Source organism: Pinus tabuliformis, chromosome X (genome assembly GCF_031772625.1).
Source record: "Pinus tabuliformis cultivar Carrire ecotype Pingquan chromosome X, CPIR1, whole genome shotgun sequence".
Taxonomy (NCBI): Eukaryota; Viridiplantae; Streptophyta; class Pinopsida; order Pinales; family Pinaceae; genus Pinus; species Pinus tabuliformis.
Genome location: NC_142308.1, coordinates 434,884,257 through 434,904,872, shown reverse-complemented (window position 1 = coordinate 434,904,872; position 20,616 = coordinate 434,884,257). Strand labels below are relative to the sequence as shown.

Here is a 20,616-nt window from a genome sequence, read left to right as displayed (position 1 = left end):
TCATCTTCCACAAGTTCCTCTTCTTGGAGAATTCAACTTGGGAATTCAATTTGCATGAGATAACATTGGGATTCCCACCATTCTACATTGGGATCTGCTCCCATCTCTCTATTTAAGTGAGCTTTGGGCTCTCACTTTGTATCTTTGGAACAAGCTATTGGGCTTAACGAAACTTTGTTGGATTGTGTACTTGCTTTCATATAATATAAGAAGACTTTGGGGTATTACATTGTTGGTGTTCTCCTTCTCTCCTTGAGGTGATATTGTTTTGATTTATGTGCTTTACTTTCTATAAGCAATTTGGATTATGTTAGCTATCATCTTGCCATTCATTTTGGATTAATATATGCAAGTTATCTTGTGTTTATTTTTTAGTAGAGAAATACTCTAATAATGAGGAGCACTAGATGACTTTAGGAGGAATCTCTAGCCTTCTCACCTATTGTATTGTCTAACTCCTTTATGAATGCTAATATCTATTTCCAAGTGTGTAGAACAAAAAATTGAGTTTTGTTGAAGGATTACTTGGGCGTGGGAGAACTCTCCAATAGACTAACTCACTCTCAAGCTCAAGGATTGAAGGACCCAATCGATTTTGCCTCAAGGACGAATTACAAAGAGGAAGTTTCCTTTCCTTTGGCTCTCTTAGATCACAAAAGCATAATTTAAATTATTTCTTAATCTATGTGCTTCAAATAATTTATTTGGCTTCTAGAGTTATTTAGCAAAGGCTTAGCCTTTCTTGTTTGCATAAGAGAGTTTCTCTCTTGTTGCATGCATTTGGATTTACATTGAATATCATTTTTGACATGAAACCATGAAGCTAATTTTGTCCTCTTGCTTGCATTGTGTAGATTAAATGGAGGATTGGAGAGCTTCATCTTGAAAAGTGTTGATTGAAGATCAAAAAAATGATTTGTTTTGCAGCCCCAATTAGCTCACATTTGGGGCAGATTTGAGGAAAAGAGAGATCCAAACGAATAACTCTTGTTTGCAGGACCTTTAGCACATACTTGGAGCTGAAAAATCAAGGAGGCGACTAGCTTTAGAGCAAGCATTCATTCAAGGCCTTGAGCCTTTTCAAAGGCTGCCTATTTCTCCAAGAAGGTCATGAGCCTATAGAGGCTTAACCTCTAATTTTTGTACTATTTCCTAACTTTTGTAGAAGGCTGATTTTTGTATGTAAAAATCAGCCCTAATTTTTCAGATTTCAAAGCGCTTCTCATTTGCTCCTCATTTGCTTAGATTTCCAAGGAGAAGTTCGAATTTTCTTGAGTACTATTGTAGAGTTTCTCCCTTGGTTAGTTGAGGCCTTTGAGAGGCCCATCATTGTAACAAAGTCTCTACTAAAAATTTAATTTTGCTTGTAGGAGCTTGGGAGATGTTGTCGCCCAAACTGTACAGGAAATATGTGACAACGCTCAGCGCCAGGGCTGTCACTTTGATCCCTGCCGTCTCTGTTCTTGGTGTCTCCCTATAGTAAGCTATGGGGGGTAGTCCCTATGAAATGTGAAGATGAGAGACTTGTTGGCAACCAACAAGTCTGAGAGACACAACTGAATGTCCTAGCCACTTGGTTGAATTAGCAAGTTTTTTAAAGATTAAATTAGCTTTATCTTGAAAGACCAGTGCCTTGAATGGAGTCAATTACTTGCTTATACAATTAATTACCAAGTAACCAATTGGACAATTGTTTCTTAAAGGATGCTTCACTATCCTAAATGAGATGCAACTCCTACAAACTAGGTGAGATGTGGAATCTTGGTTAATTTTAGATTATATGTCTATTATAAGTGTGGCTTTCTCTTAATTGTTTTGAAGCTAGTCTCTAGAGTAGGTTGTGAGAGAGAAACCGAGGGGAAGCAAGTTGACGCTTGGTTAACAATACCTCCCCTAGGGTTGTAACCACCCAATGCTTCCGACACTATAGAGATTATGGCTCTGATGATTGCAAGGTCACCGTGTTAACCATTAAAGAGTTTCTAGGCTCCTCAAGCTAGATGAGAAAGGTGGGCCTATCTTTCTATCGACCAAGCTTATTCTTGGAAGTAAATTAATTAGTGCAAGATACTAATCCTAGTATGCAAATGCAAGAGATGTGTGAGAGCTCCTAAGATGAGATCGCTTAATTACTGTATTCAATTACAATGATCTTTCAATTACTAACAATGAAATACTTAAACAATTAGATGAACAACAATCTCAACCACAAGAAAAAAGTGCTTAAACTTGATGGTGCCAGAAAATGTTACCAGTAATACCGATAGACAAGATCAATGCTACTTTGATACAATTAGCAACTTCAAGATTTAAAATCAATGAAAAACCAATATGCCAATTGGATACACAATTAGATTCTCTTATCACACTTATGATTAAACGTGATTACGAAATCCACAAGAGATATCTAATGAGCAATGAATCCACTTATCCAATGACAATGATAGCAATGAGCGATCAAGGGCATAAATCCACAATGTCACTTAGGGCAATTTAGGCAATTAAATCAAACACTTATTAGCTTGATTAGAGCACTTGTGTGAGAGGATGCAAGAGTGAAACTAGATGCCAGTGACCAAAAATCAACCCAAATCACTTCAACCATAAATGATTATGAATTATGAGAGCGTAATAGCCAATTTTAGACACTTATGTGTGAATTATTATCTCTACAACCTTATGATCAGAGGTCTGCAATTTTATATCAGCAATCAAAAGACAATGTTTAATGCCCAAAATAAGCTAGAAAATGCATGCATCCAACATTCCAATGATTACCAATGCTTATGAGACTGCTTAGAAGCTATAGATTAAACTTATTATGTTCAAATCAGACCTTAAAATGATGTATATCAGACCTGAAACAACTCAGAAAATTAGTGATTAGGTCTTAAATAAACCCCACAAGGTGCAAAATTACCAATGCCACAATAGCTCAAATGATTAGCTAATTAGGATGAGTGATCATCAAGTGATTTTTAGTTAATTTTAAAGTGTTTTAGTACTGAACACACTGTTGTAGCAAAATGTTTCGGAACTCAAGAACAGAACAAAAAAAATGTGAGGGAAGAGAGCAAACCCTTAGGTCAAATGGCCTAGCTTGGTGACTGGTTGTTCTCCAATTGACTTGGAACTTGGGCCAATGACCTACAACACAATTTGTCAGCTGAAAATAAATGGATCAACCCTCTTATGTCTGCAATTAGGGCACCAATTGCTAGTTGAGGCCTTGCTTTGGCAACTTTGACACTTTAAAGCCTAGCCCAAAAGGCTAGTTAAGCTGCAAAACCAAGTGTTAGCCAAATAAACTCAAATTTCTTGGTGCAAATTACCATAAATCAATGCCAAATAATTTTCAATGATGTTCCAAGCCTGCAGCCACAAAAAATTAGCTAAAGAATTGCTGCAAAACCCCACCACTTGGCTAAAATCACTGCAAAACCCCACAAAAACCCTCAAGAAGGAAAAGAAAGGCCAATAAGGGCTCAGCTAGGGCTGCAAGGCCACTAAGGCCTGTGGCTAAGACCAAAAAGGCCTCTAATGCCTATGTCTAGGGCTAATAACCCCTAGAAGGGCAGTCGCTAGCCCAAATAGGGTTGCGGCTAGGAGGAGCAGCCCCTTAGGGGCTGCGACCAAGCCCTAAAGGGTTGCTGCTAGGGGGATAAGCCCTCAAAAGGCTGCGGCAGGGGGCAAAGGAGAGGGTCGAGGCCTCTAAAATGCTGGACGGCTCCCCTAAAGGAAGGCCAAGGGCCCTAGGAGGTTAGAAAGGTAGACGGATAGGCCTTAGGGCTTCAAAAAATTTCAGGACCTTGCAAATGATAAATTTTCCACAAATTTACTACAAAATTGTTGGACGGCCTCTTCTTTAGGCTAGACGTCTAGCTTGGAGGGAAGATCTTGCCTTCCTAGGCCTAGATCTACCTCAAAAACCTAGAAAATCCTTTGATCCAAGTTGAAAATCACCTGCACAAATGAATCAAAAAATACCCAAACCCCAAATATATACACAAAAATAAAACCCCAAAAAATATTCAAACTCTAGTTGCTACAAAACAAAAGTTAGAAATAATTTACAAATATTGTACAGAATTATTTACAAATATACAATGGTAGCAAAAAAAATTGGAGAAAAATTTTTCGAGTAATTGCAGTGGATGAATGTATTTTTTGAAAAATTTGAATATTGGCCAAAACCTCTTCTGCAAAAATAAAAATTAAAAAAATATATATAGGAATCTTAGAGCCCAAACACAGTCAACTCTTCCCCACAGTCTATGAACTTGGAGCCCAAGTGCTAGTGTACCTGCAAATCTCTATATTTTTTTCTCAAGTAGAATCGTTAGATCATATGGTGAATCAGATCACCTAAGATAAAATAAAATTTTACCAATAGAATGATCTTATCGCCGACAAATGAAATAACAATTCATTAAAAATTTTAGCACAATGTAGAAAGCACATAAGTAGCACATACCACAGATAAATGGAAGATGAACATCATGAACTAAACCCCAAAGTCTTTCTATTATGATACAGAAATGTTCCCAACAGAGCAATGGCTCAATACCAGCGTTACAAAATTTACATCATCCAAAGATATCACATAGAAGCAAAATGACTTCTATTTATAGAGAAATCCCGCCAAGTGGAAAATAATGACTAGTTGACTTGATCCCCGTCAAAATAATCTCGATTGTTGAAAATAGTTTGATGATCTTTTAATCTCCACTATTGAATTTTATATTTTGAGGAAAAATTCGAATTTTTCTTAAAACCCACTTTTAATTAATCCAAAAATTAATATTTTGGATTAATTTCCTTAAAATCTTGACTTTCACTTAACCACGAAAGTCCAAGGGCTCATTTTTTCTTAAAATATCTATTTTTGCCTTGGTGGGGGACCTCCAAAAATTGACTTTCCTTTGACCCACGAAATTTTTTATTATTTTCCACTTGGAAAGAAATTAATTTCCCTATAATTATTTTTGACTCAAAATTAATTAATATTCTAGCTTAAGATTTAATTTAATTTTGCCAGAAAAATTAATTAATTGATACTGGAGGAGATTAATAATTTTTCCACTCTCAAATATTTTAGCCATGGTGTCTAAGTATGAGTGGCCATGCACTAAAATATTTTTTACATCAAAATATTACAATTAATTCAACCCTCAAAGGGGGAATACACCTTTACATATAGACCCTCATGAAATTACCCAATTTTGCGACACAATATGATCTAGTATAGACCAAATGGTTTGTAATAAATAATTTAGCCAAATGTGCTTAAATTATTTCCGAACACACTTTTACAAAGACTTGATATAACACTAGGACTCACCTAAGACCTTGCCAAGAGATTCCACCCTAGATTTGGGGTTTAAGCTGGAAGGAAAATTTCGCCGATTATCCATGTTTAGAAACAGAGATAATTCGGTGAGGTTGAAAAACTTCCTCGGATGAAATTCGTTGCCAAAATCAAAGGCTTACCTAGGTGTTGTTACATAATTAAACGATCATACAAGCATCATTTACAATATAACTTGCAGAAATTGGGTTTACAATGATAAAAATGTGATGACTGATGATTTTGAACTTCGGAAAAAATCCTTCACGTATTTGTATTTTGCTTCCTTGGACTGTCGACAAAGTGTGGTCAACAAGAGATTTCTCCCATGGTATCCTATCTCCCCATTTAGAGGGAGGTTTCTCTTGGGTGGATTGACTTTGCATGGTTCAAACTCTCACACTTCATTCACTTGTTCTAACTTGCTCAACACTTACATTAATTCTTGGGATTAACATATCTTTCACATTTACTTTTCCATTTGCAAGTGAGCTTATCTAGTTTGTTATTTCAAGTTTCAAGTGCTTGCAATTGTGCAACTTTAATTTCCTTTTTCAATGTAAAACACTTGTAGTTGTATGTAATTTACTTTTGCTCAAGCTACAACTTGCAACATTTCTTTATGAGCAAATTTTCTTTATGTGCATTCAAGTTACAAGCAAGTACTTACTTTAATTTACAAGCTTTGATTAGTTCACTTTCTCATTTCCATCTCTTTGCTTGGCAAAGTGTTTCATAAGCTATTTTTTATCATTATTGACATTATTGCAGCATCTTTATTTGGAAGCAATATTGCAATTTCATATTTGGTTCATTTGCGTTCAAGCATTTTGGGAAGCTTACAACTCCATTTAAATTTCTTGTCAAGCATCATTCTAATTTTCCCTTGAAATTGTTAGCGCAACTTACTTTGGACATTGTTATTTCACTTTCACTCAAGCATCTCTGAAATCAACCTCCAACTTAAGTTGGTTGTATAGACTCTAGGGACCCTCCACCCTTACTGACTCCTCATTGTGAGATCCAGACTTCCGAGCGAGGGTGAGGTCTAGGGACCGGAGTTCAATTGAAACCTTGCCAATGTTGCAGGAAGCGTCCCCCCCCCAGTGGTTCTAAGGCCCAAAGCGCGTCCCGTGCGGATGCGTCCAGGAAGCATCCCCGGAAGCGCGCTTCCAAAATTCGGAAGCGCGCTTCCGCCTGTTTTGGATGCTTCCGCCTATTTTGGACGCTTCCTGGACACTTCCGCCTATTTTGGATGCTTCCGCCTGTTTGGGATGTTTGTTTCGAGTATAAATGCAAAAAAAATATAAATATATATATATATATAGCAGACGCTTCACTTCCTAGATTTTTGGAAAATGACGCTTCCGTGTCCCCACTTCCAAAAAACGTCCCCGCTTCATCCCCACTTCGTGCAACACTGAACCTTGCTTTAGGATACAACTAATAAAATAAACCAAGAGCACATCTACATCACAAATTTACTTCACTTGCAAATGCAATTCTCCTACATATGCTATCTTGGATTTATTTGAGTTTTATTTGCAAATATCATCCTTATTTCAAGAAGCATTTATTTTATTATGCAAGTATTGTGAATCTTTTACTTTTGCAACTATTAGCTTTCTTGTACTTGGAATATTCTTCATTGGTGCAACGTTATTTCAAGTTATTTCATGTATTTGTTACTTTGATGATCATTTAGCTCATGAGTAATTGATGTCATTATCTTGTCACTTGAGCATTTTCTTCCAAGTATTATTTCCTTTATAGTTGCAAGTGATATTTATATGCTCATCTTGGTCTAACATTCGATTTTGCAAGATTATTTATCATTGTATCTTGAATTTTATTTTGAACATGCATTTGTCATTTACTTTGAAGCACTGACCTATATTTTGAATATACCATTGAATATTGCTCATATGTTTATATGTTTGTTCACATTTTCAAATCAAGTTATCTTTGATAAGTATCTCCTTCTAACTTTAGTCTCCTAGAAACTCACATTTCCTTTAACTAACCTTCTTTAGGTACCACCCCCCTTAGCTTAACTAGGAAAAAGCTTTAACAGACAGAGTAGGGATTAAGTGACAGCCCCTTCTCTTAGTTTGCCACCAAGATCACACCTTGTGGGGTTGAGGTTTTTTCCCACACTAACCTAGGTATGCAACCGAGGCGGCAACATATCCCTCTATGTGTCGCAAATTGATTGCCTTGTTGAATGATCTTGTGAACACTAGACCTGATATTTGTTATGTTGTAAACATGTTGAGTCAATTCCTAGTTTAGCTCCGACATGTGCACTGGGTTGCAGCGAAACATATGCTGAGATATTTGTGTTGTACCATTGAATATGGTATGAGAGATGCTTCTAATGGAGAGTGGCAGATGCATGGCTTCACTGATGTTGATTGGGATGGATGCTCTAATGATAGAAAGAGCACTTCTGGGTTCTGTTTTAGCTTGGGCTCTACTATGATTTCATGGTCTAGTAGAAAACAAATTTTTCTTGCTCTGAGTACGACTGAAGCTGAGTATATACCTACATGTTCATCCTATTGTGAAGTTGTGTGGCTTCGAAAGTTGTTTGTTGGATTGTTTGATCAAGTGCTGGAATCGACCATTATATATTGTGATAATCAAAGTTGTGTGAACCTTTTTGAGAACCCAGATTTTCATGACAGGTCAAACCACATTGAGATCAAGTATGATTACATCTAAAATATTGTCCAAAGGGGAGCTGTGAGGCTTGAGTATGTCCCTACTAATGAGCGGATTGTTGATGTTTTGACAAAGCCATTGTCTCAGATGAAGTTTGCTTATTTCAGATAACAACATGGAGTTGTTGAGAACCCCTCTCTTAGAGAGAGGGAGCGTTAAAATTAGCAACTAGGGCCAAATTCCACTTTGGACGGCTCATTTGATGAAGACGATTATTGCATTGAATTACTCTTTTCGTGAGGACCAAAATCGACCTAAAGATCACTATATTTGGACAAGGAGAAATGTGTTTTTGAATTAAAGCCCACACATGTGCAAATTGACAACGTTGGCTTGGGGTAAATTAATAAAGTGGAACCCCTCTCCATCTCCTATAAAAGGAAGAGTCCTCCAACCTTATTCGACCCATCCAAAAAAAGATATTCATCTCTTGTGTAATACTTCAGTGGAAGCCGCAGCTTGGAGAAGCAAGGAGGACGAGTTGTTTGGGTCTGTTCTATTGAAGAAAGTGTAACAAGGTTCAGTATTTATAATGACACATGATGTAAATTTGAACCTAGCAAATTATTTTGTAAAATCTGAGTCATGGGTTTCATGCTCAAAATTGTTTTAGTAGCTCCCATTGTGAGCTCTATGCTAGGTGATAGGTTTGGGTCACTAATGTAAATATTACACTTGTAAATTGTATGTAAAAAGATGAGTTTTTGTCTCCAAGATCAAGGGCAAACCATGTTAAATGTCTCCTCCAAATGCAAGGCTAAAGGACCAGCAATTCAGCATCAAGAAGACTTCCAAAGTGATAATACAAGTCGGCTTCAAGACAGAATTATAGGTCGGCTTAAAGGCAGCACTAGAAGGCTATATATAGAGCCTACCTCCCTCCCAATCGAACACATATCTCACTCTCTCTAATTCGGTCAAGGATAAGAGCGAAGGAATGCGAAGAAGTCCGCATTCTCTAGCGAAGGGAAGAGGAACAGCTCGGTCACTTTCTACTATCTATACCTGTTTTGGGTACTCTCTGCCACACGTACGAAGGAGAAACAGTCCTCTTTTAGGGCTGGATCACAGTCCAAGTATATCACCTCTAAAGGGTTCGGTTTTGGTCTCAAAAGTTTGATATTTCTGCCTAGATAGAAGCTCCAAGTGCTGCGAATGGATAAGAGGCTAGGAGAGCCCTATATCCACTCACACATGTGAAGGAGCCATTTTCAGGTCTGCAACTAGGGCAGAAGTTACAGTCATCGTCAAGGAGGTGTTTCATCTTGTTTGGGTCAAAATTTGAACCATAGACATTACTCATTTTGTCCTCAAGGGAAGCGAGTTCCTAAGGAAGGCTAAGGAAGGCTAGAAGGGACGTATTCTTGTCCACACTTGCCCAAGTAAACACAGTATTGCAGGTCTGATTTAGGACAGCAAGACAGTCCTGATCTAGAGGGGAAATCACCCTTGTTTAAGGGCTCATTGTTGGGTGAAAAAGTTGTGTAGTAAGTGACCTTAATGAAAGTGAAACTTGAAGCGAAGAAGAAGGAATAAAAGAGCTGATCCTAGCACCTATAGTAGCTGATCTAATTCACTGTACAGCAGTAAGAGGACAGCAGCAGCTAAAGGTACTTGCCTTGATCTTGGAGACACAATAGTCAAAGGGTCTTTGTCTAGGTCTTGGAAATTCTGTCAAGTGAAGATTCTATAAGAAGATTTTCCGTGGGTTTTCCTCTCAAGGTCTTGGAGAGGTTTTGCCCTGGCTGCTGCCTATATCTTGTGTTATTGTTCTTTTGTTTATTGTTCATGGTAGCTGGTTGATGAAGTTAATGAACACACACATAAGGAAGAAATTGTTTGTATAAATAGAAAGTTAAAAAGGGCTTCACAAGTAGTTACCTAGATCGAGAAATCATTGAAATATCAAAGCCCTAGATTACACAACATGTTCTTTGGTTAATTTGTCTCCCACAGGTCCGAGTTAGGAGCACATAGCTAGCCATGGGCTTAAGCGCAGCTTTGGGTGGTCGTTTGGCAAGATTTTTGGGTGAGGAACTCTCCAACAGTAGGCCGCATTCTTTGTGTGGAGTCACAGGTGGGCCGCAGGCTTATCTGACTTGGAATAGGAGGGCCGAGAGGCTATTCTGAGGTACAGAATAGGTCGCAGGCCTATTTACCTTGCTCAGGTAGGCGGATGACTTGCTGGAGGGCTAATTACTAGCCTAGGTTGGCAGCGAAGAGGAGCAGAGATGATTGGAGGGAAACCACAGTGATTGATGAGGTTTGGAAGAGGAGAAAAGAGGGTTGTAGTAGGCTGCAAGCAAACCCTAACCAGTGACTATAATTGCAGATTGACTGGGCCATCTTCTTGCCTAAGGGCAATGTTATTAGATCTTCAATTGGCAAGTCATTTTTATTGTACTCTCTCTCTGCTGAACATTTGATATTAATAATAATATAAGAAGAATTGATAAAGGGTTTTCCCCATCTTGCGGTTTTTCCCTGGCTTGAGCCAATTCCTGTGTTCTCTTGTCTTGGCTTGTCTTTTGCATTTATGTTTGATGTTATTTCATCAGTTACTGTCATATGATAATGGTTAATATGATTGTTGATGGATTAATGGAATAAATAATGGGCTAATGATCTACTGAAGTAACTGACCTAAGCAAAGAACATGTTAACTCAAAATTAACATCGTATCAGAGCTCAGGTGAGGACGAGCCCAAGCAAGAGAAAATGCAATCACTAAGATGGTTTCATCACATCAAAAGATAGAAGCATACCCACGACCGAGCTCCTTGTGTCATTAAATCAAATTCTGGGCATGATCACTATGACTAAGCCGAAAATCTAATCAGAGATTTCATTACAGTAGTTCTGTGCTCATCTTGGAGGACAAATTCACTCTTTCTGGCTGAGTTTGGGGTCTCCTCTATGCATTTGCTTGTGGAAGGATATTCTGTCTTAAAGGACGAAATCTTCTGTCATTTCTGGAGATAGGGCCGAGCCTTGTTTGAAGTGTTACAATACTTGTTTTGGAGGACTGAAACATCAGAGTGAAGCCATATTGCACAGGAGATATTTTTCTCTGAAATCCTCGCATTAATTGAAGGCACTTTGCATGGCTCTAATGACTCTCGAGTGTTTCAGATAACATGTATGGTTTTGCATCCATCTCATCTCTTTTGGTTCATCGCATACCTCTGTGTATCTGAGGCCGAGTCTTTAAGGTGGATATGAAGGATGTTTTGAAGACAAACCTCTAGTGTCATACCTATTTTGAACATCTGTGTTGGATCTTTGCTGAGGGCAGTCATATACTATTCAAGGCCTATACCTTTGTAGAGTTCGTTGATATTTCTGAGTATAAGGATCGATCTATGCGGTCTTGATTACCCTGAGACATAAATTACCCTCTGCAACATACATTCTGGGCAATCTTTCAGAATGAAGAGGCAATTTTAGGTGAAATCTAAAGCTTGTACAGTGACCAAATTGCACTAACTCCTGTGGCAGTCTTTAGAGGATATATATATGCTATCTGCACATACATCTGTCATACTTTAGAGCAGACCTTTGCACAAAAGTCTATGAAGGGACTGTGGAGAAAGGAAGATATTTTGATTGCTTGATATTTGGTTTTCAAGGCCATACGACCTTTCTTCTTGATGCTATCTCTGAGGTGTTGAGTGGCCTTACTCCACAGCAAACTAAGCTTGATTTGAGGAACTCAAACTCTAACGTTGATATAATTCTGGCAGTGTTTGATCTGAAGACTCTTTTATGGTTGAAACCTTAAGCAATTTCAGACCTATTGGCGTTCTTCAAGTCCTAATCAGTGATGGTATCTCAGCACATTGTTTGGATCTCAAAGTACTCTTCAAAACTTGGCAAGTAACAGTTGTCTACCTCATAATTTATATCTGACTGATATGAAAGAGTTTTGGGCTATGCTTAAGGACTGATCAGTTAGGTTTTTAAGTTAGTTAGTAAGGCAGCCCATATTCTGTAATAAAGGTTCAGCGCACTAATTTGAAGTTTAAGTTTGAGCACCCGGAAGTTGGAACTATAGCTTTTGTAAGGGATTTTTATTTTTAATTAACTGGAGTTTTGCAGCATCTCATCTCTTGAATGATGCCTTTACAACCATATCCTAACCTTACATCGACCTTGATAACAGATTGTAGTGTCATTATCTTAAAAGACAGCTTTATCATATTGTGATGAGTGGCTCTCGGTTGTCATACCTATTTGACCTTCTCTCTCTTGAAATCTTAATCATCCAAAGCTCAGGTTGAAATGAAACATCTCCAGAAATGAAGTCGATTGGCAGAGGTATCAGCTTGTTGAATAGAAAGTCAGTTTGCAAGCATATCAGTAACAACAGATTCAAGGCAGATTTCTGAAGTTAATCAGTGACTAAAATTCAGGTTGAAAATTGGCTGCTTGAAGAGTTGTCATGGCAATATGATCACTTGGGTTAAGGAGCAGTAAAGGTTCCCTTCTTGTTGTTGTTTAAAGGTTGTATCACTGATACACGTCATCAGGAAAAAGTTACAGTAAACTTGACAGAGGCTGAACAATTCAGATCAGGGACAGATCTTGCTTCTCAGGTTGGACATGAATAGGGGCCTTCTATTTCTTTGGGTAGCGTTCCCTATCTTTTTCCCGTGGATTAATTTTGGTTCTAATAATGTGGTTGAGGTAAAGTAAACATGTTATTGGTGGACAATCGAGGTTGTGGTTGAAAGTGGCATTCAAGATATTCGAACCTTTGGTGACTCTCAGTTGGTGATAAATTGGATTTGAAGGCAAAGAAAGTCTTTAAATTTGGTATTGGATCATCTTATCAGAAGGGTCAAAGAGAAATTATGCAGGTTAAGTCATTTACATGAATCAAATGATACTGCAGATGGACGAACAAAAAGGATTGTGAATGTTCTAGTAGGCTTACTAGATATTACAGGGTCAAGGGAGTTCAAAGAAGATGCTTATGACTGCTAGACATATCTTTGTATTAAGAATTGTGTTTTCTAGAAGGAGTGTTCTTTACTTGATTTGGTGTAGGTGGCCAACAATGGCTTAGACTTTCTCTTCAGTTTCTTTTTGAAATATCGTTGGAAAACTATAGCTTTGGAGCTATACAATATTCAATGGATAGTTTTAGCTGTAGAGGTTAGAGATCTACTTTCCTAGACCTTGTTTTTAAACCAGAACACTAGCAACAATACTCTTTTTCAGTGTTAGTTTCCACAAACATCTTGATGAATGTAATTCACCATTTCATGAAAAGAAGGAAATTACAACATTATTCCCTAGGAAGAAACTGTTAAATAAAACCTCCAATAAATTAGTGTGATTAGAATTTTGGATTGATTAACTAAATAAGAGCCTAATTACCCCATGGAGACAACTTGGACCATAGGTTGGGGTTTTATCTTATATTTTGTATAAATAGGGGTCTTCCCAACAACAAAATATTGTTACTCAGTTGAGAAACATTTTGGAGAAATCTTTCTCCATCATTCAAATTTCCAAGTGCAATTTAATCTTATGTGTGCAAGGGTCCTCACTCCATTTTCATTTCTCTTATATTTATTATTATAATTATTTGCCATTTGGTGTAGTGTGCTCTCTCTCTCTCTCTCTCTCTCCCTATATATATTTATATATATAAGATTAAGCCCTAAAGAACTAGATCCAATGGTGAGGAGTTAGTAGTTTTTCACCATTGGGTAAGATCAAGCGACCCTAAAGGCTTTCCCTGGAGCCATGACCCTTCTCCATCATTCAAATTTCCAAGTGCAATTTAATCTTATGTATGCAAGGGTCCTCACTCCATTTTCATTTCTCTTATATTTATTATTATAATTATTTGCCATTTGGTGTAGTGCTCTCTCTCTCTCTCTCTCTCTCTCTCTCTCTCCCTATATATATATATATATATATATATATATAAGATTAAGCCCTAAAGAACTAGATCCAATGGCGAGGAGTTAGTAGTTTTTTACCATTGGGTAAGATCAAGCGACCCTAAAGGCTTTCCCTGGAGCCATGGGGTCACCTTGAGGTAGTGATCAAACGTGTGGTTACACCAAGAGATATTATACACAAGTGAATCAATGCTTTACTACATGTCATTCAAATTTTTTTAGTTAAACACATGGCTGCACCCAAATAGATTAATATTAAATGACCTCACAACCCATGCACACGTAAGTAGATCAAAGCCCACTCTCATGTTTCTTCTTTTTGTAAACCCAAAAGGTTTGAATCCATCAATGAGGAGTGAGAAATATTTCACTATTCGGCAAGGTTCAATTCCCATAAGAGCTTTTCCTGAATCCATGAGTTCACCTTGATGTAGCATGTTAGTTTTGTAGCATCCGACAGGTGTTCTAGTCTCGATTTGTGCCTAAGAAACTAAGGAACGCGAGATCTTCAAAACCCATAAAAGGTTTCGCGAGATAAGCTTGTGAAACGCTTTAATCAAATTAATTAACATCATTTAATTTTTTTCTAACTCTAACTTAGGAAAACTGGTTAATTAATAGGAATTATTAAGGAGTTTAGACTTTTGTGATCCATAACATTGTATAGATAATCTTCAGCAAAATCACATGATCAATATTTTGTCGACGCGTTTCGAACCAACCAGTGTGGTTCATCGTCAGGACAACTTGTCCTGACGATGAACCACACTGGTTGGTTCGAAACGCGTCGACAAAATATTGATCATGTGATTTTGCTGAAGATTATCTATACAATAATAGGAATTAATTAAGAAAATGTGAGAAAGCTCTAGAAACTCGCACAGATTGAGTTTGAGATGATTTTAGCCGTTGATGACAATTTAATCATGGTCATTGGTGATCCAACGAGAGATTATAAGAGCAGGTCAATGGGGATGGAGATAGACACATCAAGTAAGAGGGAGATCAAGGCAGATCGAATTTCCCAGAGCGCAGAGATTTAGAGGGAAGAATTCAAGCCAAAGATCGAGCATCAATGATTGAGGGAGATCAATAGCGGAGTCCTGGAGAATTATTCTAGTCGCGGAGAGCCAGCAGAGGGGGGGCTGAAATATTTTGCAAGAAATTCGTCCAGGTTGAGCAAGTGAGCCAAAAACCCTAGTGCAAGTGTCGGAAGGAGATCGTTTCAATTGCAGGAGACCAGGAGAGTGCTCGGAAGGCAGAACGACTCATTTGCAGTGAAAAAGGGAGGCTAGACAGCCCACTTGGAGGCAGTTCTAGAGGTCATACGACTTGCTTAGGCCAACAATGCAAACAAACCAGAAGGAGGCCGAATTATTTTGGCAGAGCGAGAAATTTTCTCTTAAATATTTTTGACAAGACTTTTGTTGGAGGATTTCCAGATTGGCATCGAGAGTATTGTACTCAAATTTTGCTGTTGCATAATAAAATAAAACTCTCATTTGTTGCATTGGTTCCCCTTCGGGGCATTTTCGGGGACTTTTGTCCAAAAATATTGGTGTCATTTTTATTGTGTGTACATCTATTTTTCTCAGTTCCAATATATTTTCTGCAGTGTAATTTTATCATGAAGTTTGCATTTGTAGGAGTTATACTTCCAAATGGAGGAGGATCATAGTGCTTCAGAGTTGCAGGATCAGGCAAGGTCCATGGAAGAGCAGCAACAGTTGTAGTATACTCTTGATACGGATCATTACCTTTATTATGGGGGCCCACAGTTTTCAGTAGCAAGAGGATCAGTGTTAGTAAGCACAATCAAATCTTGAGGGACAGTTGCAGTCAGTTACTTGAGGGGCACAGACAGTTACTCAGTAGATAGTGCAAATGCTAGTTGCAACCAGAGACTCAAGGGATAGTTGCAGAGCCAGTACAGGGACACAGTGGATTAGTAGATCGTTCTCAGTTGCTGTAGTTGCAGAGCAAGCAACAACATGAGATCAAATGCAGCGCAGACAAAGTTGGCAGCAGTGGAGGCTGGCACATAGCAGTGTCAGCAGCAGCGCAAATGCAGGGTGCTTCAGCTCCAAGGCTAGCAGATGAATCAGAGTATGCGCAGTGGCTTGGTGGACAGTGACAGGTTGTTACAGGGGTCAGACATCAACGGCATGAGGGATATCAAGTCAAATCGAATTTCCCAAAGAGCAAAGATTTAGAGGGAAGAATTCGAGCCAAAGATCGAGCATCAGTGATTGAGGGAGATCAGTAGTAGAGTTCCAGAGGATTATTCCAGTTCTAGAGAGCCAAAAGAGGGGAGACTGAAATATTCTGCAGGAAAGCCGTCTAGGTTGAGCAAGTGAGCCAGAAAACCTAGCACAAGTGTAGGAAGGAGATCATTGCAGGAGACCGGGAGAGCACCCGAAGGCAGAACAACTCATTTCTTGTGACAGAGGGAGGCTAGACAACCTAGTTGGAGGCAGTTCTAAAGGTCGTACGACTTGCCCAGGCCAGCAGTGGAGCAGCCAGTCAGGCAATGCGAGCAGGCCAAAAGGAGGCGAAATTATTTTGGCAAAGGGAGAAAATTTCTCCTAAATATTTTTGGCGAGATTTTTGCTAGAGGACTGCCAGATTGGCATCCAGATTATTGTATTCAAATTCTATTGTTGCATAATAAAATAAACCCTCATTTGCTGCATTGGTTTTCCCTTCGGGGTTTTTCCGGGGAACTTTGTTCAAAAATATTGGTGTCATTTTTATGTGTCTGCATCTATTTTTCTCAGTTCCAGTTTATTTTCCGCAACGTAATTTTATTGTGAAGAATTTCAGTGTGATTTATTTGTTATTTATTGTAACAAATCACAAATAAATGAAGATCATTCAACATGATCCCTCTAGGCACAATAAAAATTGGAAGGGCATGGGGGTGGGCTTTGATCCACTTATGTGTGCACAGGCCTGAAGATCATTCAATATAATCCATTTGCCCGCGACGACATGTTCATGGAATTTGAAAGAAATAATTAAAAAATCAACTGTCTAGCCATTAAATTTGGCATCATTCTAATCTGCCATGAAGTTTGCTATTGCTTGAGACTCAGCAAGTTTCAAATTTTTTTGGACAAAATAACTGAATGCAGTAACTAAGATTGGAGTCTTGTCCCTGTTTACAAATTACTGTCTGTAAGACAGCGGAGCACCCAAAAAAATATTCAAGAATAAGAAAGCCAAGCTACATGCCAAGGCCATAAGCCAGAGGGGATGGAGAATAGTCATTTCAACCTTATCTTTCCACACAGGAGACAGGTAACCAGGTAAGATTGTGAGGAGAAAATCATTTAACAAGCAAATTCCCAAAGCCTAAAGGTTAAAAGAGAGAAAACGTGTGAAAGCTGATTTAGGAATCGGTTTTCATTGTTGATCCCACCTTCACTATCTGAGAAGTTTTGTGCAAATAATGTATATTTCTCACTCCTGACAGAATTTCAAGATTTATGGTCAAAGTGTCCTTTGTTTATGCATATCCAATATGCCCGAAACTATTTCACAGCTTCTTCCAATGAAAGTTAATGAGATTGCACAACTTATTGCATTTACACTATCTGACAGAAGCAGCCTTGTTTTTACATTTAAGTACATATAAATTCCATAATGGGTTATGTTTACCCCTCAGGTGAGTAGGATAACTCCCTCTTTAATCAATCATTTCAACGTGAAAACTCACCTTTTTCCCTTACTGGTCTCAGCTGCAGTCTTGCCATTAACATCTTTAAGTTTGGAATCGCCCTTTGATTTATTTAGAGTGAGAGATCTGATCAAAATATTTGTGGAATCTGTCTTGATGACTTGGTTTTCTGCAACGAAAACAGTAGACCAATGAAATCATGCTGCAAGTTTCATACTAATCCTTACAAGATGCACGTAAAAACCAACTGTAGACCATCCTTGTAAAACTGCACATAACTTTGGAAGTAGAAGTATCTAGATTTCACTGTTTTAAGAAGTAGAACTCATCCATGAACATGTCTCTCCTGCCAAATCTCTCTGGAAGCTTGAAGTTTAAGAATGGAAAAACTCATAAAGCGCGATTTATTACATAGGTACAAACAGTGAACAACAAATAAAATACTGTAATACAAATTATACTGTGGAAAGAAGACAAGGTTGAAAAATAGTTACACAAGTACCCATCCATATCCTAGAAATAAAAAAATTTGTTCAAAAACCATCATCAAATATTTCTTTGAATTTGTAATGGAAACTATGTGGACACTTGGCATAGCATGATAAAAACCCTTTATGCCAAGCATTTGGGAAGAGTAATCGAGACAGACAAACCATTTAAATGCATAGTGGTTTTTATCTCTTGATCTGTATCAAAATAAGAAACAAAAGTTGCCATACAATATCAAATATTAGTTGTCCTAGAAATTCGTTGCTATTATCCATTAATGGATTCCTACAACCCATGTTTTGGGATCATTTATTAATTATTCACAGGAAAAGGTCTAAAGGTTGCATAAGCTTGACAAAGATAGTTTAGCAGACATGTAACCCTATGACCCAGTAAATTGCTGTTATGGTATCCATTGTACATTACTCATTAAATTTATCACATAACAATAATATTGCCCTGTCATAATCCCTTATTTATTGAGTTTGATAGACAATTCCAAGAGATGCATACTCATATTGTATTTGTAAGGATTTTTACAAATTAATAAGTGAAAGGGTGTAAGGGTTAAACACACCACTAGTTTGCATATCATGACTGTTTATATAGCTTCTTTATATTGCATACACTAATGAAGGTTTTGTTGGAGGAATCCTACATTCCTGTATGTATGTTTGATTTTCATTTGTTGCAACATTGCCAAAAAAAGGGAACTTGTATGTTAAATCATTAGGAGGTAGACTTGTATGGAGTAGGCATGTTGAGTTGATGAACATGGACATTGTTGAAAAAATCAGTACCAGCAAAAAACAGCAAGGGTATGGACATCAGGACATTAAAAAAACCGGAAGAAAATCAACAAAAATTGGCAAACCAAAGCAAGCATTAAAAACTACAAAACAAATTCATTTTTTCAATTATTTTTTAAAGATAAACCAAGAGCCAGAGCAACATCAAATAAGCACATTGGCACGTAAATATGGGAAAAAAACATCAATATATATGCACTGAATTCCACATCATAAACGATACATCAAAGTCAATACTAAATCCTAATATCTGTCAATTCAAGACTAATAAATACAAAATCAAATCCAATATATAATAAATATATCTCATCATCATGAGTCATCTACTATGATTAATCTAGCATATAGCTACCAATACCCTGATTAATCTAGCATCTAGCTACCAATACCCTCTACTCCTTTTAAAGGCAAATATAATGTTTCATCCTCTCATAGGAGAAGGCCTACGGATGAAGACAAATGACCATTGGTGATTGTTTGACTCTATGTAGAAGGTGGTGTTTGAGACTAGCATGTCAGCCTCTTCACTCTTCATCTCCTCGTCCCCCAGTAGCAGTTGCAGATCATCCTTCCCTGCCCCTGTTTCTCTTAACATAACCACTCAGGTGCCTCCTCCATAACAGGCCTCTCAGTGCAAATTCAAATCATTAGTGTCATGCCCAAACTTGGCTCACAGTTAAATAATCCATTGAGGATAAAATATAACATATTGAAAAATGTATAAAAGAATGATGTGGTATGGTTACAAATGAGGGCCCCGTATAAATGCTAGGCGGGATGCCCTTTCATGAATAGTCATGTCCCAACTAACAAACATGTCCTTTAATAATTATTAGTTATACTTGTTAATTGGTATTATTATTATTATGTTCATAACATTGCCTTCCCCTTTAGAAACACTATGTCCTCAAAGCATATTGATGAAAAGGCTAATATTTTTTTTTTGTATCATAATGTCTTTGCACCTTTCTCAATTCTTGGAGGTGTCATCTTTGATGATACAATACGATATGAACTTCTAAGTGTTGAGCAAAATTGTCGAACTAAAAAATGATCTAACCATCCCAATTCAATCTTCTGTGAAACCTTGCACTTACTCGATACCCTAGATGGATTGTTTTCATAAGACGTAATTGTGTTGGCATCAAAACTTTTTGGAACGTAAGTTAGTTGTTTTTGTCCTAGGTAATATTGATATGATAATTGGTTGAGATGTTTGCTCTTATGATTTGGTTGTCAATAAGGAATTCTTGTGAGTTGATTTTCCCTTACCATGCTTGTGGTGATCTCTTGATTCACTTCAGATATTGATGTTGTTGAGCTGATTATGGAATCTTTGATTGGAATTTCCATCGTCTGTATTGTAGCATCCAAGTATATGTTTTGACTTCAATTAGATTGGCATCTTTCTAAGTCATGAGATTAATAGGATCTATATTTGTTCCCTTCAGTGTAACAGGAATCGTCGAGTACTCGCGAGTTAAAATCGACTCGACCTTCAAACGAGCAGAGTCAAAACTCTGCGAGTCAAATCGCATTGACCGAGTTTGACTCGTGGTCAACGCGAGTTTGACTCGCGAGTCTGCGATTGGGCCAATTTTCGCGTTTTTTTCCCGAGTCCCGCCGGTTTAGGATTGTCACTTTATCGGGTTT

At 37.7% G+C, this 20,616-nt stretch overlaps 1 protein-coding gene across 1 annotated transcript in view; it reads right to left on the bottom strand.

Moving 5' to 3' along the window:
• The window catches only part of LOC149140434 (protein LOWER TEMPERATURE 1-like), a 231,094-nt gene that overhangs the window by 188,339 nt on the left and 22,139 nt on the right, over positions 1-20,616 (bottom strand). Inside the window, exon 3 of the mRNA XM_089449555.1 lies at positions 17,705-17,834. Within this exon, the coding sequence (XP_089305681.1) occupies positions 17,705-17,834 (130 nt within the window). The remainder of the gene's footprint in view (positions 1-17,704; positions 17,835-20,616) is intronic.